At 44.2% G+C, this 23555-nt stretch overlaps 1 protein-coding gene and 1 pseudogene across 5 annotated transcripts in view; both read left to right on the top strand.

Moving 5' to 3' along the window:
• The window catches only part of LOC113143758 (protein NLRC3-like), a 52890-nt gene extending 29768 nt beyond the window's left edge, over nt 1-23122 (top strand). For 2 of the 5 annotated variants that reach the window (XM_026329457.1, XM_026329464.2), the window contains exons 3-11: nt 44-202; nt 291-404; nt 925-1003; nt 1148-1367; nt 1508-3302; nt 3420-3593; nt 3971-4144; nt 4283-4329; nt 4434-5173. In XM_026329457.1, coding sequence (XP_026185242.1) covers nt 44-202; nt 291-404; nt 925-1003; nt 1148-1367; nt 1508-3302; nt 3420-3593; nt 3971-4144; nt 4283-4329; nt 4434-4963 — 3292 coding nt within the window. In that variant the 3' untranslated portion in view covers nt 4964-5173. Of the gene's footprint in view, nt 1-43; nt 203-290; nt 405-924; nt 1004-1147; nt 1368-1507; nt 3303-3419; nt 3594-3970; nt 4145-4282; nt 4330-4433; nt 5174-23104 lie in introns of those variants that run through there. The other 3 variants (XM_026329456.2, XR_003297090.2, XM_026329463.1) reach the window with 3 other exon arrangements.
• LOC113143759 (NLR family CARD domain-containing protein 3-like) lies at nt 11319-17613 on the top strand (annotated as a pseudogene).
• Nucleotides 23123-23555: the final 433 nt, after the last annotated feature.

The following is a 23555-nucleotide window of genomic DNA, read 5'->3' as shown; positions in this document are numbered from 1 at the left end:
CATCATTATTCACACTCACTGCTCTGTGTGTGTTGTGTTCAAGACCAGAGCAGCAGCACAGACCAGGATCGCCTGGACCTGGACCTGATTCTGTGTCCATGATGAGTGATGGATCCATGAAGCCTCCTCTGCAACTCAGACAATCTGCTGATGGAAGGAAACAATTTAAAATGGACCAAAGGTTGTTTCAGACAGACAAAATGTCAGTTTGTGTGTTAATGAAAAGATTGAACATATTTTCATCAGTTTTTATCCAACATGCACATTTATCAGCTCTGTCTTTGTTTCAGGATCCAGCAGCAGAGACCAGACTCTCCTGAACCCAGCTGTGTGTCCTTCAACAGTGACCGGTCAAACTGGCGCTTAATTGAGTTTAAAGGAGGAAGTCCAGCAGCTGATCAGATGTAAGCTGTAACTTTCAGTCAGAGTCGAGTTTTTCTAGAAAAGATGGAGTTTGTGTGACATGTTGTCCGACCACGTCTGAGATCCAAAGTGTTTCTGTCGTAAATGTCATCAGGACAGAAATCATGTGCAGAATGAAAAAGCAGCTGAGAGAGAAGTTCCAGCTCCGTTTGTTCTGATCTTTCATACTGGGAGCTGCCCAGTACAACCAGTCTGACACAAGCAGACACTGGCTGTAGGTGCCTTGCTCCAGGACTCTGCAGCAGTGTTCAGTGAGGGAGGGAGAGATCTATGTTGGAGCTGTTGGGACTGAACCAAACTGAGCTGAAAGCTACAAACAGCTGCAGACTGAGCTGCTGGTTCTCAGTGGGATCAGCAGGACTAGTAAAGCTTTACCACTACAGGGACTCATCTGATCCACTGTTCACATCCAAATCTCACTTCCTGGACCTTTACCTTGTGTTGGTCTCTGTGTGGACAGACAGACGTCATGTGAGCTCATTCTTCATGATTCCTCCACAGGGTGGACCAGGAGAGCTCAGAGGTTCCCGGTGCTCAGTCTGCCCAGCAGCGTCCGACACGGCCGGACTCTGTATTTATGGTCTGTACATGTACAACTGCTGCTTTGACATCTGTTCTGTTCACAGTCATCTCCACGCTGCACTTCTTAGACCAGGGTCCAACATGGACCTGATGTTTTGGGGGCCATGGTTTTAGTTGGTATTCATACAGTTCTTTGTTCCAGATGCTGGAGAACCACATTGTCACTTTTGTGAAGAACGAGCTGAAGAAGATGCAGAAGGTTCTGACTTCAGGTTCCCCAGAGAGTCAGAGGGAGGATGAGGAGGTGTTGGAGGGTCAGGATGAAGAGCAGAGGAGGAGCAGCAGAGAAGCATTTCTGAAGATCACACTGAACTTCCTGAGGGGAATGAAGCAGGAGGAGCTGGCCGACTGTCTGCAGAGCAGTAAGAGGATTTCTAGAAAGGCTGAACATGATGGATAAAGGCCATATGTGACATTTCCAAAGTGATGGAGATGTTTCTCTGTGGGGAATAAATCTGTATCTTCATTCTTTAAGGAAATGTTTCTTTGCCTGTTCTTTCAGAATCTCCTGCCACGTGTCGACGTCAACTCAAGTCCAACCTGCAGAAGAAGTTCCAGTGTGTGTTTGAGGGGGTCGCTAAAGCAGGAAGCCCAGTCCTTCTGAACCAGATCTACACAGAGCTCTACATCACAGAGGGAGGGGCTGCAGAGGTCAATGAGGAACATGAGGTCAGAGAGATTGATCCAGCATCCGGGAAACCAGACAGATCAGAAATCACCATCAGACATGAAGACATCTTTAAAGCCTCACCTGGAAGACATGGACCAATCAGAACAGTGATGACAAAGGGAGTGGCTGGCATTGGGAAAACCTTCTTAACACAGAAGTTCACTCTGGACTGGGCTGAAGACAAAGCCAACCAGGACATCCAGTTCACATTTCCCTTCACTTTCAGAGAGCTGAATGTGCTGAAAGAGAAAAAGTTCAGCTTGGTGGAACTGGTTCATCACTTCTTCACTGAGACCAAAGGAATCTGCAGGTTTGAAGACTTCCACGTTGTCTTCATCTTTGACGGTCTGGATGAGTGTCGCCTTCCTCTGGACTTCCACAACACTCGGATCCTGACTGATGCTACACAGTCCACCACAGTGGATGTGCTGCTGACAAACCTCATCAGGGGGAAACTGCTTCCCTCCGCTCGCCTCTGGATAACCACACGACCTGCGGCGGCCAATCAGATCCCCCCCGAGTGTGTCGACATGGTGACGGAGGTCAGAGGGTTCACCGACCCACAGAAGGAGCAGTACTTCAGGAAGAGGTTCTCAGATAAGGATCAGGCCAGTACCATCATCTCCCACATCAAGACCTCACGAAGCCTCCACATCATGTGCCACATCCCGGTCTTCTGCTGGATCACTGCTACAGTTCTGGAGGATCTGTTGGAAACCAGAAAGAGAGGACAGTTTCCCAAGACCCTGACTGAGATGTACATCCACTTCCTGGTGGTTCAGACCAAAGTGAAGAACATAAAGTATGAAGGAGGAGCTGGGACAGATCCACACTGGAGTCCAGAGAACAGGAAGATGGTTGAGTGTCTAGGAAAACTGGCTTTTGAGCAGCTGCAGAAAGGCAACGTGATCTTCTATGAATCCGACCTGACAGAGTGTGGCATCGATCTCAGAGCAGCCTCAGTGTACTCAGGAGTGTTCACACAGATCTTTAAAGAGGAGAGAGGACTGTACCAGGACCAGGTGTTCTGCTTCGTCCATCTGAGCGTTCAGGAGTTTCTGGCTGCTCTTCATGTCCATCTGACCTTCATCAACTCTGGAGTCAGTCTGCTGTCAGAGGAACGAACAACCTCCCAGACGTCTGAGACCACAAGAGACCAATCTGCAGAGAAACTGTTCTACCAGAGTGCTGTTGACAAGGCCTTACACAGTCCAAATGGACACCTGGACCTGTTCCTGCGCTTCCTCCTGGGCCTTTCACTCCAGACCAATCAGACTCTCCTACACGGCCTGCTGACACAGACAGGAAGTGGCTCTCAGACCAATCAGGAAACAGTGCAGTACATCAAAACCAAGTTCAGTGAGAATCTGTCTCCAGAGAGAAGCATCAACCTGTTCCACTGTCTGAATGAACTGAAGGATCGTTCTCTAGTGGAGGAGATCCAACAGTTCCTGAGATCAGGGAAACGCTCCAAAGAAAAACTGTCTCCTGCTCAGTTGTCAGCTCTGGTCTTCATCTTACTGTCATCAGAACAAGACCTGGACGTGTTTGACCTGAAGAAATACTCTGCTTCAGAGGAGGCTCTTCTGAGGCTGCTGCCAGTGGTCAGTCTCTCCAAGAAAGTCCTGTAAGTGTGTTGGCAGTTGGCCTCATTCATTGTTACAAAAAGACCCTGAGATGGACTCAACCCAGGAGAAAAAGAACTAAGTCCAGATTTGCCTTTTCTCTGTTATTTCCTCTGCAGGCTGAGCGGCTGTAACCTGTCAGAGAGAAGCTGTGAAGCTCTGGCCTCAGTTCTCAGCTCCCAGTCTTCCACTCTGAGAGAGCTGGACCTGAGTAACAATGACCTGCAGGACTCAGGAGTGAAGCTGGTCTCTGATGGACTCAGCAGTCCACATTGTAAACTGGAGACTCTCAGGTCAGGATTCATCAACCTGTTTGACTGATGCCCAATTAAAATCTGATTGACATCAGTGATAAACAGCTGTAATCTGTGTGAGACTGTGTCTGCTGATACAATTTGTCTCAAGACCTTTTACTAAACTTTATCAGAACTTTCTAAACTCTGAGAATTTTCCATCATTTTATGTTTGTTGCTGAATTATCAAATATCACAGATAATTTTGAACTTATATTATCAAGTTGGCACCAAAACAACAAAGAAGAACAGACAGTATTCAGAGAGGGTTCCTCAACCAGAGTACTGAGTCACTGCTGACAGTTTCATCTTGTATGTGACTGGACACAGCAGCATCATCCAAGGATCTTCTATGTGTGTTGTTTTGTGTTTCCCAGGCTGTCAGGCTGTCTGGTCACAGAGGAAGGCTGTGCTTCTCTGGCCTTGGCTCTCAGCTCCAACCCCTCCCATCTGAGAGAGCTGGACCTGAGCTACAACCATCCAGGAGAGTCTGGACTGAAACTCCTGTCTGCTGGACCGAAGGATCCACTCTGGAGACTGGACACTCTCAGGTATGGAGAGGTCTGACAGGAAGAGCTGCAAACATTTTGTCTGTCCTTTGGCTTCATGGTGGATTTGAGTCTTATATGAACAATAACACATGTAGGAAACACTGGTTTGTGCTGACCTGACCCCCCTCATCCTTTCAGGTTGGATCCTGGTGGAGTCCAATGGTTGAGACCAGGTCTGAAGAAGTGTAAGTGTGTTTTTAATGAGGTTCATGACAACTCAGCAGCTCACACTCAACCAGGTGACAGATGAGTAACTGCAGCTGTTACTGTGTCTTGTTCTCTCCATCAGATTCCTGTGAACTCACAATCGACACAAACACAGTGAACAACGAGCTCAAACTGTCTGACAACAACAGGAAAATGACAAATGTGGAGGAGGGTCAGCCGTATCCTGATCATCCAGACAGATTTGAACCTTGGCCTCAGCTGCTGTGTAGTAATGGTCTGACTGGTCGCTGTTACTGGGAGGTGGAGTGGGAAGGAAATGTTTATATATCAGTGAGTTACAGAGGAATCAAAAGGAAAGGAAACAGTGACGACTGTGAGTTTGGATATAATGCTCAGTCCTGGTGTCTGAAATGCTCAGATGGTGGTTACTCTGTTTTGCACAATAACCAACTAACAGCTGTCTCCTCCTCCTCCTCCTCCTCTGGTAGAGTAGCAGTGTACCTGGACTGGCCTGCTGGCACTCTGTCCTTCTACACAGTCTCCTCTGACACACTGATCCACATCTACACCTTCAACACCACATTCACTGAGCCTCTGTATCCTGGGTTTAAAGCCTGGCCTGGTTCCTCCATGTCTCTGTGTCCAGAGTAGCAGAGAGTCTCCTCCTGTTACTGAAACTTTCTGACTGTTGAACAGAAAGTCCAGTCTGTCAAAGTTCACTCAGACATTTTCAGATTCATCAAATTATCAACTGTAATAACTAATAGAATAATTCTGAATAAATAAATAAACTCCTTTATATTTCCAGTCCTATAAATGTGTCTGCTACATTAATTGCAGGATAAACATTGTTCACTTTTACCTGTTTGAAATATTTTTTATCTTGTGTTTCTGCTGTTGACACCAAAGTCATTGGAGGGACAAACAAAAACCAATGTGGGATTTGAAACAGCGTCTTTAACATAAACATCAGTTTAGTTCTGGATCTTTTCACTTTATCCCCTTTTTAAAATTATACACGTTGCTTCTGTTGGTTGTGGTCTCTGTACTTCACCTGCTGATGCTTTAGCTTGAGGTCTTCAAAGTCCAAAATCCTAAAATCCTGAGTTTCCTGTGATGAAAGACAGAAAATCTTGACGTGAGCAGCTGGAACCAGAACAGTTCTGTTTCTGCTCTAAACAGTAAAAACAGTCAGACGTCTGTAGAAGCTTGTACTGGTTTCACTGGCTGAGCTCAGTTCATCTGCAGCTTCTTCCAAACTTCATCTAGACTTTCCTGAACCTAAAAGGAACCAGACGTCACTTGAGTTGAATACAAACTGTTTATTTCAGACCCTGAAGCAGCAGCTGTGATATTTGGACTAGAAAAGACGTGACTCTGTTCTTCATGGTGACAATGAGGCTGTAACTTGGTGCTCAGGACACCTGGACATCAATAATGTGATGAGGAACATGAGAGTAGATGTGGAATAAAGTCAGATGGAGCAGAAACAGAAGAACAACAGATGTGAGTGATCAGCGCCCTCCAGTGGTCACAGTGAGGAACTGCAGCTCTCTCCATATTAATACACACATTAATACTGACACACACTGACATGGACTTGGAATATTATTCAAACTATGACTGATCCTCAGCCGTCTCCATCACTCATCAATACTGATGATTGATCGTGATCATCACTGAATCCTGTCACAGACACATCAGTGTAATGTAGTGACCCAGTGTGACCACAGGAGGGCAGTAAACACACTGATTTCTCTGTACATTGACTCCAATACTGGACTTCAGCCCAATTCTGAGGTTTTTGTTTGTCTGAGCTATTTAGAACATGTGGGCTTGGTTTTCAGGACTGGCTCCAGTCCAGGGGGATTGAGCTGCCTCCTCTCACTGTTAGAGAAGTTACTGTCAAAGTCCGGTTCTCTTCCAGAGCAGCAGGGGGCGGTGATGCTCCCACTGTTCCGGTCGCTGCCGCAATTAAAGCTCACGAAGAAGAAAGAAAGCGAGTTCCTGTGGAGTCAGTGGGTTTCGCCGAGGCTTTAGTCCGGTTTGTGGCTTAAATCTGCTTAAATGAGACGAAACGACGTCGCCGAATCCGCTATTAGAAGCTTGTGTTTGCTGAGCACCACTGGAGTTTACTGCCGGGCGGCAGTCCACGACTTTCAAACGGAAGAAACGTCAAAATGCGTCGAGTCTCAGGTGGGTTCAGGAGCTGTGTGGTTCCTACGTGGACTTTGATCTGCAGCTGGTCTGGCGCTTCAGTGATGCTGGGATTCATGTGGGGGGTTGGACAGGTTAGTCCTCAGCAAAGGGAAGGACTTGGACCGAACAGTGGGAGCAGAGGGTCTCGGGACCATGTTTAGAGGCCCTGTGCCTTCATTAATGGTCCAAGAGTCGTGCCAAGAAGATTGGTTCCTAAGGTCAAGTGAGTTCCTGTGTGAAGACTTCATGTTCTAGGTTTTGGTACCAAAGGGAGAAAACCTGACCTGTCTGTTAAGTCTCTCACCACTGTTTCTATAACAGCTAAGAAAATAGTGTTTTGCTGTTTTTTGTTCCTTTTGTTTGATGTTTATGTTAAAAGATGATCTGTCTCTTATTTCAGTCGATACAAGGGGCCTCAGAGAAAGAACCAAAAGAAAAGCCTTTGTTTTATTTTGCAAAGGAAAAAATGCTCATATTATTATTATTATTATCACTAGAAACCCGCTCCAAGGTAGAAGACATTTTATTTTGGACTCAATGGGAGACAAAGTCTGTTTCAGTCATGGCACTTTGGAGTCAGCAGGGGGCGCCATCTTACTTACCATCACTCTTAGAAACTCAGACTATAAACTGCTTATTTATATTTTCACCACTCGTCTTCAAACAGGGATTTCAAACCTTATTGCAGAAACACAATCTGGCTTCTTAAAAGGTGGATCAACACCCAATAATACAGGGCTGGAAATGGATATCATTGAATATAGAAGAGTTTACCCGTCTGTCAACTTATATACTGTACATATATCAAGGGCAGTGCAGTGGAACCACGGCTTTAAGGCAAGCTGGCAGAGTCAAAATCCAGGTCCAGAAAGACGCCATACCCTGCTGAAAAGCCCAGAAGATCTGCTCAGGATGCACCTTATTATGACTTTTTATTGTCTTTAAATGTTCGAGGGTTAAGAAATGGCACAAAGCGCAAGGCAGTTTTTCTTTTTTGTGAAGCCCTGAAAAGAATTTCAATGGTTATAATAATCGAGCCAAGAATAAAGCGATTGTTTGGTGATCTGTGTCCCATGACTGATGCTGGAAATCACTATATTCAACAGACAAAGTTACTGTGGCAGGTGACTTTAATGTAGTTCCTGATGAGTGACTCGATAGAGACCCAACGCAATTCAGAACACATTCTTTTAACCCTATAATTTCAGAACTTTCCACTTCTCTTGATCTTATAGATATTTGGCGTGTAACTAATCCAGATAGGAGACAATATACTTGGTCTAATAACACGGGGCAAAGACATCGCTCTAGACTGGACTTCTGGCTTATTTCAAGTAATTTAGTTGATAAGTCCTTGGATTGTAATGTTTGCCCATCTCCTCTTACTGATCACTGTGCAATAACTATTTCAATTAAGTTAAATGGTAATTTGTCACAGTCAAGGATTGTCAACTGGAAATTTAATAGTAATTTACCAAATGATGATTCTTTCTGTATTAGGATTAAAACATTGATTAAGGAAGTTAAACTTCAGAAGGAACTATCCTCCACATATAAATGGGAGTGGCTCAAATTTAATGTTGAGAAAATTGGCATCCAAGAGGGAAAAAGAAAAAAGCAGTTAGATATGGTGACTAAAATAACTGATTTATGTGCTTTGAATACTTTCAGTGAGGAAAACAGAACTACATCAGCTGCAATCAAAGCTCGATGAAGGATAAAGGTGCTTTCATCCGCTCAAGAGCAAGATGGATGGAGGATGGTGAAAAACATTCATCATCCTTCTTTAATTTAGAAAAAAACAGACAGACCAGGAAGGCTATAAATAAGCTTAATATTGGTAACTATGTAAGTGAAGACAAAGAACCGATTGATGACTAATTTGCATTGTTCCAAATATTCAGAGTATGATGCTGATATATTTCTGAACTTGATTATCAAATACACCCCAAAAATAGATGAACAGGTCAGATCTTTAACAGAAGCAGAAATCACTTTAACGGAGCTGGACAATGCCACGCTACAAATGCCAAGTGGAAAGTCTCCAGGGTGTGACGGGCTTACAGCTGAATTTTATAGACACTTTTGGGTTGAAATTAGAGAAATGATATATGAAGCATTTAAAGAACGTATATACAATTGTACCTCGTCTCCTACAATGAAACATGGTATTATCACAGTTATACCAAAACCAAACAAAGATAAAGTTTCCTTAGACAACTGGAGGCCAATCACACTCCTGTGTGTAGATCATAAATGATTAGCTCATGTATATGCTAACAGGCTCAAGAAGGGATTAAATATGATAATAGAGGAAACACAATCTGCTTCCATTAAAGGGAGACATATCCATAATCATACCTGCTTAATTTTAGACATTTTGGATTTTAATTATTTGATCTCAGATAATAGCTTTATCTTATTTTTAGATTTTTTAAAAGCCTTTGACACCGTAGAACACCCCTTTTTATTCAAGGCTTTAGACCCATTCAGGGCTCTTTACAGTACTCCTTGGTAACCCCTGCCTTGCCTGCCCTAAAAGTGGGTGTCATTAATTTGTTGGATAAGAAATGTAATAAAGTTTTTAATTCGGTTTTCAAACCAAAAACTATTGGAGACTTTAATTCGTGTTATTCAAGGGACTGTTTAGATATTTTTTTGTGTAAAAACTGTGCACAGTGCAGGCCAGTCAGCAGGAAGTCCTGCAGACCATCCAAAGCTTTGGAGAGATTCGTGAGCAGACTCGTCTTTTTAAGTCCATCACCACGTTTAACAGATGAGGCATGAAGCTGAACCTCACCACGTATCAACCAGACCACAAAGCCCTCAGCAAAACCAGCACCGGAAGTCGCATTAATGGTAAGAGGTGTTTTATTTATTATTGGTTAGCTTCAATATTTTCAAAAAGGATACATCCAGAGACTTATTATACTCTAAAATTGTTGGTCGAAAAATACACGCATTTAGTTGTATTCACTGTTAAAAAATATTTTATGGCTCTCTCGGAAATTTATTTGAAAATATGGCCTGAACCAGGGGGTGAAAGCGAAAGTGAGAGAAGCTCAAGACAGAAAAGAGAAGCAGCTCAGGGGAAAAGCTAAGAAAGTGGATCTCTTCTTCATTACAGGGACCTGGTTTTTGACAGGACTAGTTTTATTTGATCTGGAGAAGCTGGTTTGTTATCAAGGTTTTCTAGTTGGAGTTTCTAGTTGGAGGTTCTTTAAATCACAAGAGGCTTCAAACTGAAGCACCAGCCTGTGAAGTCCAGGTGAGTAAAATGGCGCCTGTGCCCCACATTCATTTGTCACGTTTCTGAAAACAAATCAAACAAAACAAAACGTTCCCGGAAGCTTCTGGCCTGGGCCGGTTACCTGTTCAAGGTGGAACCCAAATGTTCCGTTATAACGTTCCCGCGGTGCGCGCAGCTTTTGGCCGCTAGAGGAGGCGACACGTCCAACATGATGTTCTGAGACCACCACCGTCACTCTGCGCTGAGGTCCAGCTGTTTGAGTCATAGTTGGTCCTGGTCCCGAGGCGGAAAACATGGCTAACTAACTAGCTGGTTAGCTAACATCAACTAGTTGCCTCCCTGAAAAGCGGGAAAGAGCAGACGTGACGTCTACTTAGACTTTCGTTCATGCGTTACCAGTCAGAAGTGTGAGCGGATCTCATTTCTACTTTAAGTTCCGTCATTGTTCAAAATCACGTTTAAAAAACTCTTTGTTGCTGAAAAAAACCTTGTTGAGCTTGCAGGTTCAGGTCCACTAAGTGACTGCATTTTGCAGTTTTGACTGCGGGTCTCAACATTTCGACAAATGAGCTTTATTGCCAGTGTGTGTGCACCACCACGGAAGGAAGTATTTAGGTATGGGGGGGGGGGGTACTCCAGCGCAAACAGACAAACACAAATGCTACAAGTGGTTCAAACAGTCACAGAATGCTACGCAAAACTAACAGAAAAAAACTGCCAGATACTATTTGTCTTGTTGCGCAGCATGAAAATCCAAACAGACTTCTCCCTTCCTGGTCCCTGGTTAGTTCCACTTTCTGTTGCAGTCGTGTTGCAGCTTGTTTCTCCATTTAAAGGTAAAGTCAGAACATTTTCACTGTTTTCCTCTTTCTTTGCTTTGCTGTCGGCTCGATGCAGCAGAAACAGCAGAAATGTGCAGCTCGGTCCTTAAAGTGTGAGACTGATGAACCGACACTGATCTACATGTCCGGGATCTGAAGCGGCGCAGGAAGAGAAGCAGGATCGGTAGACGGTCTCACTTTGGACTCAGTCGCTGTTTGGACTTTTACTGCAGTAACATTTGTAATGTGGGATTTTTACTTAGGACAGAGGGTTTTTACTTATTTCTGCTGGTACTGCAGTAAAATGCCTCAGTACTTTTTTATATGGTAGAAGAAACTTTAAATACTAACAGTTGGTGACTTGACATTAAGTGTCGTTTCTTCATGTCCATTTGTTTTTCACATCATTTTATATTCGGAACGAAAACGTCTCTATACATCAGGTGCTGGTTTCCTGTCGGACGTTTCAAAATAAAACGTATACTTTTCAAAATAAAACAATGCAAATCATTCAAACCATCCACAATGTGATTTCCACATATCTATAATTATGTTTTTGACTAGTCAAAAGTGGAATTACAAATATCCTTGATGGACTTTAGACCAGTCAGAACTCCAACTGCAGATATCTTCATTAGAATTGTGACTAGTAATATATTAGCTTTAGATATCTATAGATTAAAATATCTCTAATTGGAATCATGACCAGTGTAAAGTCCATCAAAGTGTAATTCGACTTTTGACTAGTCAAAAAATAATTATAAGTATCTGGGCTGGTCAAAATTCATTTGTACATATTCAACTTAATGAACAATCTGAATAGTGAAATGTTATTGCAGATACTGCAACTAAGAAATTGTTCTAATAATCAACACACTGAATATGTGAAATCTGTTGGTGGAATAAATGATAAAATGGCAAAATGACGTCAGTGATTTCAGGTTCAAATGGAATTGTGACTCCTCAAAATATAATTGTGGATATTTTAGTGCAGCAGCTTCATGGGTCCATCTAGTGTCCTGACAGTAGAAGGGCAGCAGCTGATGGCAGCTTCCTCTGCCTCACACTGTCTGACTGCATCAACTGACACTGACAGCAAACAGAGAAGCAGCAGCTGATGGTTTTACAGGAGAAATGATGCAAAGCAGCATCTGAATGATTTGTGTCTCCTGTCCAGGTGAAGGGACAAACTGTGTGTGAGCTGATGTGGATTCAGCAGCATGGATCAGTGTGAGGACAGACGGGAGGGAGTCCGTCCCTCTAAACCCAGTCTGTGTGGGGACCATGAGAGCCAGACCGAAGCTCAGAGGTGAGATGAGGATCTGGGAGAGTCCAGGACTCTTCTCCATGTCAGAGCTCAGCACCAAACATCACTGCTCCATCATTATTCACACTCACTGCTCTGTGTGTGTTGTGTTCAAGACCAGAGCAGCAGCACAGACCAGGATCGCCTGGACCTGGACCTGATTCTGTGTCCATGATGAGTGATGGATCCATGAAGCCTCCTCTGCAATTCAGACAATCTGCTGATGGAAGGAAACAATTTAAAATGGACCAAAGGTTGTTTCAGACAGACAAAATGTCAGTTTGTGTGTTAATGAAAAGATTGAACATATTTTCATCAGTTTTTATCCAACATGCACATTTATTAGCTCTGTCTTTGTTTCAGGATCCAGCAGCAGAGACCAGATTCTCCTGAACCCAGCTGTGTGTCCTTCAAGAGCGACTGGTCGAAGGGTCGATTCATTGACTTCAAAGGAGGAAGTCCAGCAGCTGATCAGATGTAAGCTGTAACTTTCAGTCAGAGTCGAGTTTTTCTAGAAAAGATGGAGTTTGTGTGACATGTTGTCCGACCACGTCTGAGGTCCAAAGTATTTCTGTCGTGAATGTCATCAGGACAGAAATCATGTGCAGAATGAAAAAGCAGCTGAGAGAGAAGTTCCAGCTCCGTTTGTTCTGATCTTTCATACTGGGAGCTGCCCAGTACAACCAGTCTGACACAAGCAGACACTGGCTGTAGGTGCCTTGCTCCAGGACTCTGCAGCAGTGTTCAGTGAGGGAGGGAGAGATCTATGTTGGAGCTGTTGGGACTGAACCAAACTGAGCTGAAAGCTACAAACAGCTGCAGACTGAGCTGCTGGTTCTCAGTGGGATCAGCAGGACTAGTAAAGCTTTACCACTACAGGGACTCATCTGATCCACTGTTCACATCCAAATCTCACTTCCTGGACCTTTACCTTGTGTTGGTCTCTGTGTGGACAGACAGACGTCATGTGAGCTCATTGTTCATGATTCCTCCACAGGGTGGACCAGGAGAGCTCAGAGGTTCCCGGTGCTCAGTCTGCCCAGCAGCGTCCGACACGGCCGGACTCCGTATTTATGGTCTGTACATGTACAACTGCTGCTTTGACATCTGTTCTGTTCACAGTCATCTCCACGCTGCACTTCTTAGACCAGGGCCCAACATGGACCTGATGTTTTGGGGCCATGGTTTTAGTTGGTATTCATACAGTTCTCTGTTCCAGCTGCTGGAGAACCACATTGTCACTTTTGTGAAGAACGAGCTGAAGAAGATGCAGAAGGTTCTGACTTCAGGTTCCCCAGAGAGTCAGAGGGAGGATGAGGAGGTGTTGGAGGGTCAGGATGAAGAGCAGAGGAGGAGCAGCAGAGAAGCATTTCTGAAGATCACACTGAACTTCCTGAGGGGAATGAAGCAGGAGGAGCTGGCCGACTGTCTGCAGAGCAGTAAGAGGATTTCTAGAAAGGTTGAACATGATGGATAAAGGCCATATGTGACATTTCCAAAGTGATGGAGATGCTTCTCTGTGGGGAATAAATCTGTATCTTCATTCTTTAAGGAAACTGTTTCTTTGCCTGTTCTTTCAGAATCTCCTGCCACGTGTCGACGTCAACTCAAGTCCAACTGCAGAAGAAGTTCCAGTGTGTGTTTGAGGGAGTCACTAAAGCAGGAAGCCCAAGTCCTTCTGAACCAGATCTACACAGAGCTCTACATCACAGAGGGAGGGGCTGCAGAGGTCAATGAGGAACATGAGATCAGACAGATTGATCCAGCATCCAGGAAACCAGACAGACCAGAAATAACCATCAGACATGAAGACATCTTTAAAGCCTCACCTGGAAGCCATGGACCAATCAGAACAGTGATGACAAAGGGAGTGGCTGGCATTGGGAAAACCTTCTTAACACAGAAGTTCACTCTGGACTGGGCTGAAGACAAAGCCAACCAGGACATCCAGTTCACATTTCCCTTCACTTTCAGAGAGCTGAATGTGCTGAAAGAGAAAAAGTTCAGCTTGGTGGAACTGGTTCATCACTTCTTCACTGAGACCAAAGGAATCTGCAGGTTTGAAGACTTCCAGGTTGTCTTCATCTTTGACGGTCTGGATGAGTGTCGCCTTCCTCTGGATTTCCACAACACTCGGATTGTGACTGATGCTACAGAGTCCACCTCAGTGGATGTGCTGCTGACAAACCTCATCGGGGGGAAACTGCTTCCCTCCGCTCGCCTCTGGATAACCACACGACCTGCGGCGGCCAATCAGATCCCTCTTGAGTGTGTCGACATGGTGACAGAGGTCAGAGGGTTCACCGACCCACAGAAGGAGCAGTACTTCAGGAAGAGGTTCTCAGATAAGGATCAGGCCAGTACCATCATCTCCCACATCAAGACCTCACGAAGCCTCCACATCATGTGCCACATCCCGGTCTTCTGCTGGATCACTGCTACAGTTCTGGAGGATCTGTTGGAAACCAGAGAGAGAGGACAGCTGCCCAAGACCCTGACTGAGATGTACATCCACTTCCTGGTGGTTCAGACCAAAGTGAAGAACATCAAGTATGAGGGAGGAGCTGGGACAGATCGACACTGGAGTCCAGAGAACAGGAAGATGGTTGAGTCTCTGGGAAAACTGGCTTTTGAGCAGCTGCAGAAAGGCAACGTGATCTTCTATGAATCCGACCTGACAGAGTGTGGCATCGATCTCAGAGCAGCCTCAGTGTACTCAGGAGTGTTCACACAGATCTTTAAAGAGGAGAGAGGACTGTACCGGGAGCAGGTGTTCTGCTTCGTCCATCTGAGTGTTCAGGAGTTTCTGGCTGCTCTTCATGTCCATCTGACCTTCATCAACTCTGGAGTCAATCTGCTGTCAGAGGAACAAACAACCTCCCAGACGTCTGAGACCAGAAGAGACCAAGCTGCAGAGAAACTCTTCTACCAGAGTGCTGTGGACAAGGCCTTCCACAGTCCAAATGGACACCTGGACCTGTTCCTGCGCTTCCTCCTTGGCCTTTCACTCCAGACCAATCAGACTCTCCTCCACGGTCTGCTGACCCAGACAGGAAGTGACTCTCAGACCAGTCAGAAAACAGTCCAGTACATCAAAACCAAGTTCAGTGAGAATCTGTCTCCAGAGAGAAGCATCAACCTGTTCCACTGTCTGAATGAACTGAAGGATGGTTCTCTAGTGGAGGAGATCCAACAGTTCCTGAGATCAGGGAAACGCGCCAAAGAAAAACTGTCTCCTGCTCAGTTGTCAGCTCTGGTCTTCATCTTACTGTCATCAGAACAAGACCTGGACGTGTTTGATCTGAAGAAATATTCTGCTTCAGAGGAGGCTCTTCTGAGGCTGCTGCCAGTGGTCAGACTCTCCAAGAAAGTCCTGTAAGTGTGCCGACACCGTCATTACAAAGAGATCCTGAGATGGACTCAACCTGAGAGAAAAAGAACTAAGTCCAGATTTGCCTTTTCTCTGTCATTTCCTCTGCAGGCTGAGCAGCTGTAACCTGTCAGAGAGAAGCTGTGAAGCTTTGGCCTCAGTTCTCAGCTCCCAGTCCTCCACTCTGAGAGAGCTGGACCTCAGTAGCAACGACCTGCAGGACTCAGGAGTGAAGCTGGTCTCTGGTGGACTCAGGAGTCCACACTGTAAACTGCAGACTCTCAGGTCATTAACCTGTTTGACTGATGCCCAATTAAAATCTGATTGACATCAGTGATAAACAGCTGTAATCTGTGTGAGACTGTGTCTGCTGATACAATTTGTCTCATGACATTTTACTAAACTTTAGCAGAACTTTCTAAACTGATAATTTACCATCATTTTATGTTTGTTGCTGAATTATCAAATATCACAGATGATTTTGAACTTATATTATCAAGTTGGCACCAAAACAACAAAGAAGAACAGACAGTATTCAGAGAGGGTTCCTCAACCAGAGTACTGAGTCACTGCTGACAGTTTCATCTTGTATGTGACTGGACACAACAGCATCATCCAAGGATCTTCCATGTGTATTGTTTTGTGTTTTCCAGGCTGTCAGGCTGTCTGGTCACAGAGGAAGGCTGTGCTTCTCTGGCCTCAGCTCTGAGCTCCAACCCCTCCCATCTGAGAGAGCTGGACCTGAGCTACAACCATTTAGGCGAGTCTGGACTGAAGCTCCTATCTGCTGAACTGAAGGGTCCACTCTGGAGACTGGATACTCTCAGGTATGGAGAGTCTGCTGCTAACAGTGATAAAGAATATTGTGTTTATGGATCAAATTTCTCAGTGGAAGCATGTAAACAGAAAACAATAAGGGGCCAAGGATGGAGCCCTGGGGAACACCAAGACTGGACACTCTCAGGTCTGACAGGAAGAGCTGCAAACATTTTCTTTGTCCTTTGGCTTCATGGTGGATTTGAGTCTTATATGAACAATAATACATGTAGGAAACACTGGTTTGTGCTGACCTGACCACCCTCATTCTTTCAGGGTGGATCCTAGTGGAGTCCAATGGTTGAGACCAGGTCTGAAGAAGTGTGTTTTTAATGAGGTTCATGACAACACCGCAGCTCACACTCAACCAGGTGACAGATGAGTAACTGCAGCTGTTACTGTGTTTTGTTCTCTCCATCAGATTCCTGTGAACTCACAATCGACACAAACACAGTGAACGGAAACATCAAACTATCTGACAACAACAGGAAGGCGACTTGGGTGGATGAGGATCAGTCGTATCCTGATCATCCAGACAGATTTGACAACTGGTTTCAGCTGCTGTGTAGTAATGGTCTGACTGGTCACTGTTACTGGGAGGTGGAGTGGATTGGAGTGCTTCAGGTATCAGTGAGTTACAGAGGAATCAGTCGGAGAGGAAACAGTGACGACTGTGAGTTTGGATACAATGATAAGTCCTGGAGTCTGAGATGCTCAGACAGTGGTTACTTTGCGTTGCACAATAACGAACACAGATTTGTGTCTCCATCGTTCTCCTCCTCTGGTAGAGTAGCGGTGTACCTGGACTGGCCTGCTGGCACTCTGTCCTTCTACACAGTCTCCTCTGACACACTGAATCACATCTACACCTTCAACACCCACATTCACTGAGCCTCTGTATCCTGGGTTTTCAGCCTGGTTTCCTGGAACCTCAGTGTTGTTGTGTTCAGAGTAACAGAGTTTCCTCCTGTTAGAGGATCTTTCTCTCTACGGTCAAATCTCATTTCAGCCACTTGTATTCTTGATCTCATTGTTTCAGGCTCTACCCAAAGCTCATGACCATCGGTGCAACTTGAAACATGGACTCTCACTTATAATTTAATGGGCTCAGACTAATAAAATGTGAGAGAGATTCTGTGTTACTGAGCCGTTTTGTTCAGCAGCAAATCCAGAAGTGAAGATACCGAGAAAAAGCAAAGCAGCTCAAAGAGAAGAAAGTTAGTGAAGCTCAGTGTTTGGTGGAAGGCTGCAGCATGAAGGGAGTTTATCTGGAAGGTTTCTGTCCTGAGGAGAATCTCAGAAATGAGGATCATCTTCTCTGTGTCCATGAGTTAAGTCCTGCTGCAGAATGAATGAAATGACGCCTGATTTATTTTAGGTTCAGGAAAGACTTTCAAGATTTTCTTTCTTTCATCACAGGGAACTCAGGATTTTGGGGTTTTGGACTTTGAAGACGTCTCCTTGGACTGAGACAACAGAGTTATGCATTTTTCTATTTCATGCCCAGCTGTTATGTCCAATTAAAGCTTTTGATGAGTATCCTGGTGGTTTCCTTTGTTGCAGCAGTGAGTTGGACTTCACAGTATAAATAGTACAGAGAAATGAGAAATGACACAGCAAAGAGACAAAAATGACTTTTCTTGATAATCCCCATGTTTTGACTATATTTGTCTTAAATGTGACGTGGTCCAACGACCAAAACCTCATAAGTAAATAAAGAAAATAAACGGGTTTCTCAGGTAACTGTCATGTCTTTATGAACAGGTGCAGTAAGTTGCTGTTGTACTTTCTGCGCTGTGCGGTTTCTGCCTTTACTGCAGCTGCCGTCTGGATTTCAGCTGAAGGTCGAGCTCCGTCTCAGGATCCAGTTCCCAGCCCAGGCCACATCCCTGTTTGTTTGTTGACACTGTTCAGATCAAGTTCCACATTTAGTTGAACATCTAAAAATAAAAGAGCAGGAGCTGTGAGTGTGCTCAGTGCGTCACCCCGTGCTCAGGACACTTGAACATCATGTTTGCACACTTCCTGTACAGCTGCCCCCAGTCCAGGTTCATTAGAGTCCAAAACAAGGTGCTGCATGTACTGCAACTTTGAGGTACTTGTACTTCACTGGAATATTTCTATTAACTCTGTTTGATTCATCTCACAGCTCCTCAAAATATAAAGTTCAAGTTCAGCTGGTAGAAAGTCGTGCATGTTGTCCTGCAATGAGCTCGGCTGCATATTTTACTGATTCTATTCACATGAATGTGGGAAAAGAACAACAAAAGAGTTTCATCTAGAAATGGATCAATATCTGGAGAAAGTCCCAGACTGGCCCACTTTGGTCCAGACCTGCACAGAGAAAATAGTTTGTCACTAACTCAGAAAACAGAATCAGAGCAAACTGATCAGTGCTGCAGTTCCTCACTGTGACCACCTGAGGGCAGTAAACACTGATCAGTTCACTGTCAATAATGTGATGAGGAACATGAGAGTAGATGTGGAATAAAGTCAGATGGAGCAGAAACAGAAGAACAACAGATGTGAGTGATCAGCGCCCTCCCGTGGTCACAGTGAGGAACTGCAGCTCTCTCCATATTAATACACATTAATACTGACACACACTGACATGGACTTGGAATATTATTCAAACAATGACTGATCCTCAGCCGTCTCCATCACTCATCAATACTGATGATTGATCCTGATCATCACTGAATCCTGTCACAGACACATCAGTGTAATGTAGTGACCCAGTGTGACCACAGGAGGGCAGTAAACACACTGATTTCTCTGTACATTGACTCCAATACTGGACTTCAGCCCAATTCTGAGGTTTTTGTTTGTCTGAGCTATTTAGAACACTTGTTCTTCACTTGTGACATAGTCCAGAGATGTGGGCTTGGTTTTCAGGACTGGCTCCAGTCCAGGGGGATTGAGCTGCCTCCTCTCACTGTAAGAGAAGTTAAAGTTACTGTCTTTATTAGTGACAGTGAGATCGATGCCAGTGTCAATATTATTATTTTGTTAGGGACATTTTTCAGGCCCAAATGTTGCTTTTTAGATCTAAGCCCACTTTAACCCACTGGAGAAATGAGTCAAACCTTTTGACAAAATCTTTGGAATTTCTAACAAACACAAAGCAGCTCAGCTTGTTTCATTTCTGAATAGATTGAATATAATTTCATGGCTCCCTGTTTTATGTTTTCTGGCCTTTCATGTTGCCCCATCTGTTGATTTGATTTTTTACAACATGCTTTTGTTCTTTGTGTTGTGTGTTTGTTCAAATATATGGGGCCTTATATGTTTTGTGCCTTATTAGTGTTTTGTCTCCATCACTGATCAATACTGATGATTGTAGTGACCCGGTGTGACCACCGGAGGGCAGTAAGCACACGGATTATTTCTCAGTTCAGACAGAAAAGCCGTTTGCAGCAGTGAAATAACATCCGTGTCATTATCAGACTGAATAGAAAGTCTCCAATATTTGAATGAATGTGTGTGTGTGTGAACTGTATCATGGTCAGTTGTGTTTATTCTGGACTGAACCTTCATTTCCCGGGTACAAAGTCCCGCAGAGGTTAGCATTGTTAGCATTGTTAGCATTGTTCTCTTGTTTTGGCCGAAATGGTTTTTAATAGAACAAAGTTTGGCCAACAGGCAAACAGAGGGGGCCGGTCAGAGCCCGGTTCTCCTCCAGAGCAGCAGGGGGCGGTGATGCTCCCACTGTGCCGGTCGCTACCGCAGTTAAAGCTCACGAAGAAGAAAGAAAGCGAGTTCCTGTGGAGTCAGTGGGATTCGCCGCGGCTTTAGTCCGGTTTGTGGCTTAAATCTGCTTAAATGAGACGAAACGACGTCGCCGAATCCGCTATTAGAAGCTTGTGTTTGCTGAGCACCACTGGAGTTTACTGCCGGGCGTCAGTCCACGACTTTCACACGGAAGAAACGTCAAAATGCGTCGAGTCTCAGGCGGGTTCCGGAGCTGTGTGGTTCCTACGTGGACTTTGATTTGCAGCTGGTCTGGAGCTTCAGTGATGCTGGGATTCATGTGGGGGGTTGGACAGGTTAGTCCTCAGCAAAGGGAAGGACTTGGACCGAACAGTGGGAGCAGAGGGTCTCGGGACCATGTTTAGAGGCCCTGTGCCTTCATTCATGGTCCAAGAATCGTGCCAAGAAGATTGGTTCCTAAGGTCAAGTGAGTTTCTGTGTGAAGACTTTATGTTCTAGGTTTTGGTACCAAAGGGAGAAAACCTGACCTGTCTGTTAAGTCTCTCACCACTGTTTCTATAACAGCTAAGAAAATTGTGTTTTGCTGTTTTTTGTTCCTTTTGTTTGATGTTTATGTTAAAAGATGATCTGTCTCTTATTTCAGTCGATACAAGGGGCCTCAGAGAAAGAACCAAAAGAAAAGCCTTTGTTTTATTTTGCAAAGGAAAAAAATGCTCATATTATTATTATTATTACTAGAAACCTGCTCCAAGGTAGAAGACACTTTATTTTGGACTCAATGGGAGACAAAGTCTGTTTCAGTCATGGCACTTTGGAGTCAGCAGGGGGCGCCATCTTACTTAAAGATTTCCAAGGTCAGGTTGTGTCACATGTTGCAGATGATAAAGTGGTTGATGGTAACGTTGACCCTCAATAATGTGACATTTATTTGAATCAACATATCTGGTTATAATGTCAACAGAGAGAACAGGAACGTACTGGATCAAATGAACACACATGTGGACTGTCTTAAATGGTTCCATTCAACTAACAGGTGGATCAATAGCCAATAATACAGGGCTGGAAATGGATATCATTGAATATAGAGAGTTTACCTGTCTGTCAACTTATATACTTTACATATATCAAGGGCAGTGCAGTGGAACCACGGCTTTAAGGCAAGCTGGCACAGTCAAAATCCAGGTCCAGAAAGACGCCATACCCTGCTGAAAAGCCCAGAAGATCTGCTCAGGATGCACCTTATTATGACTTTTTATTGTCTTTAAATGTTCGAGGGTTAAGAAATGGCACAAAGCGCAAGGCAGTTTTTCTTTTTTGTGAAGCCCTGAAAAGAATTTCAATGGTTATAATAATCGAGCCAAGAATAAAGCGATTGTTTGGTGATCTGTGTCCCATGACTGATGCTGGAAATCACTATATTCAACAGACAAAGTTACTGTGGCAGGTGACTTTAATGTAGTTCCTGATGAGTGGCTCGATAGAGACCCAACGCAATTCAGAACACATTCTTTTAACCCTATAATTTCAGAACTTTCCACTTCTCTTGATCTTATAGATATTTGGCGTGTAACTAATCCAGATAGGAGACAATATACTTGGTCTAATAACACGGGGCAAAGACATCAATCTAGACTAGACTTCTGGCTTATTTCAAGTAATTTAGTTGATATGTCCTTCGATTGTAATGTTTGCCCATCTCCTCTTACTGATCACTGTGCAATAACTATTTCAATTAAGTTAAATGTAATTTGTCACAGTCAAGGATTGTCAACTGGAAATTTAATAGTAATTTACCAAATGATGATTCTTTCTGTATTAGGATTAAAACATTGATTAAGGAAGTTAAACTTCAGAAGGAACTATCCTCCACATATAAATGGGAGTGGCTCAAATTTAATGTTGAGAAAATTGGCATCCAAGAGGGAAAAAGAAAAAGCAGTTAGATATGGTGACTAAAATAACTGATTTATGTGCTTTGAATACTTTAAGTGAGGAAAACAGAACTACATCAGCTGCAATCAAAGCTCGATGAAGGATAAAGGTGCTTTCATCCGCTCAGAGCAAGATGGATGGAGGATGGTGAAAACATTCATCATCCTTCTTTAATTTAGAAAAAAAACAGACAGACCAGGAAGGCTATAAATAAGCTTAATATTGGTAACTATGTAAGTGAAGACAAAGAACCGATTGATGACTAATTTGCATTGTTCCAAATATTCAGAGTATGATGCTGATATATTTCTGAACTGTAAAACTGTCAAGAGAGAAGCTGTGAAGCTTTGGCCTCAGTTCTCAGCTCCCATTCCCCACTCGGAGAGAGCTTGGACCTAGTAGCAACGACCTGCAGGACTCAGGAGTGAAGCTGGTCTCTGAGTGGACTCAGGAGTCCACACTGTAACTGCAGACCTCAGGTCATTAACCTGTTTGACTGATGCACAATTAAAAATCTGATTGACATCAGTGATAAACAGCTGTAATCTGTGTGAGACTGTGTCTGCTGATACAATTTGTCTCATGACATTTTACTAACTTTAGCAGAACTTTCTAAACTGGAAATACATCAGTTTAGTTGTTGCTGAATTTCAAATATCACAGATGATTTGAACTATATTATCAAGTTGGCACCAAAACACAAAGAAGACAGACAGTATCAGAGGGGTTCCACCAGAGTCTGATGTCACTGGCTGACAGTTCATCTTGTATGTGACTGACACAACAGCATCATCCAAGGATCTTCCATGTGATTGTTTTGTTTTTCCAGCTTCAGGCTGTCTGGTCACAGAGGAAGGCTGTGCTTCTCGGCTCGCTCTGAGTCCACCCCTCCCATCTGAGAGAGCTGGACCTGAGCTACAACCATTAGCGAGTCTGGACTGAAGCCCTATGCCTGAACTGAAGGTCCACCTGGAGACTGGAACATCTCAGTATGGAGAAGTCTGCTGCTAACAGTGATAAAGAATATTGTGGATCAAATTTCCAGTGGAAGCAAAGAAAACAATAAGGGGCCAAGGATGGAGCCTGGGGAACACCAAGACTGGACACTCTCAGGTGGACAGGAAGAGCGGCAAACATTTTCTTGTCCTTTGGCTTCATGGTGGATTTGAGTCTTATATGAACAATAATACATGTAGGAAACACTGGTTTGTGCTGACCTACCACCCTCATCTTTCAGGGTGGATCCTAGTGGGTCCAAGGGTTGAGACCAGGTCTGAAGAAGTGGTGTTTTAATGAGGTTCATGAACAACACCGCAGCTCACACTCAACCAGGTGACAGATGAGTAACTGCAGCTGTTACTGTACTGTGGTTTGTTCTCTCCATCAGATTCCTGTGAACTCACAACATCGACACAACACAGTGAACGGAAAACATCAAAACATCTGCAACAACAGGAAGGTCGACTTGGGTGGATGAGGATCATCGTATCCTGATCATCCAGACAGATTTGACAACTGGTTTCAGCTGCTGTTAGTAAGTGAGGTCTGACTGGTCACTGTTACTAGGCTGGAGTGGATGAAGGTGCTTCAGGTATCAGTGAGTTACAGAGGAATCATAACGGAGGGAAACAGTGACGACTGTGAGTTTGGATACAATGATAAGTCCTGGAGTCGTGAGATGCCAGACAGTGGTGTACTACTTTGCTTGCGCCAATAACGAACACAGATTTGTGTCTTCCATCGTTCTCCTCCGCTGGGTAGAGTAGCGGTGTACCTGGACTGGCCTGCTGGCACTCTGTCCTTCTACACAGTCTCCTCTGACACACTAATCACATCTA

The sequence above is a fragment of the Mastacembelus armatus genome, unplaced genomic scaffold, assembly GCF_900324485.2.
Source record: "Mastacembelus armatus unplaced genomic scaffold, fMasArm1.2, whole genome shotgun sequence".
NCBI lineage: Eukaryota > Metazoa > Chordata > Actinopteri > Synbranchiformes > Mastacembelidae > Mastacembelus > Mastacembelus armatus.
Note: the sequence above shows the minus strand (reverse complement) of the source record. Positions and strands in the feature narration are given on the sequence as shown.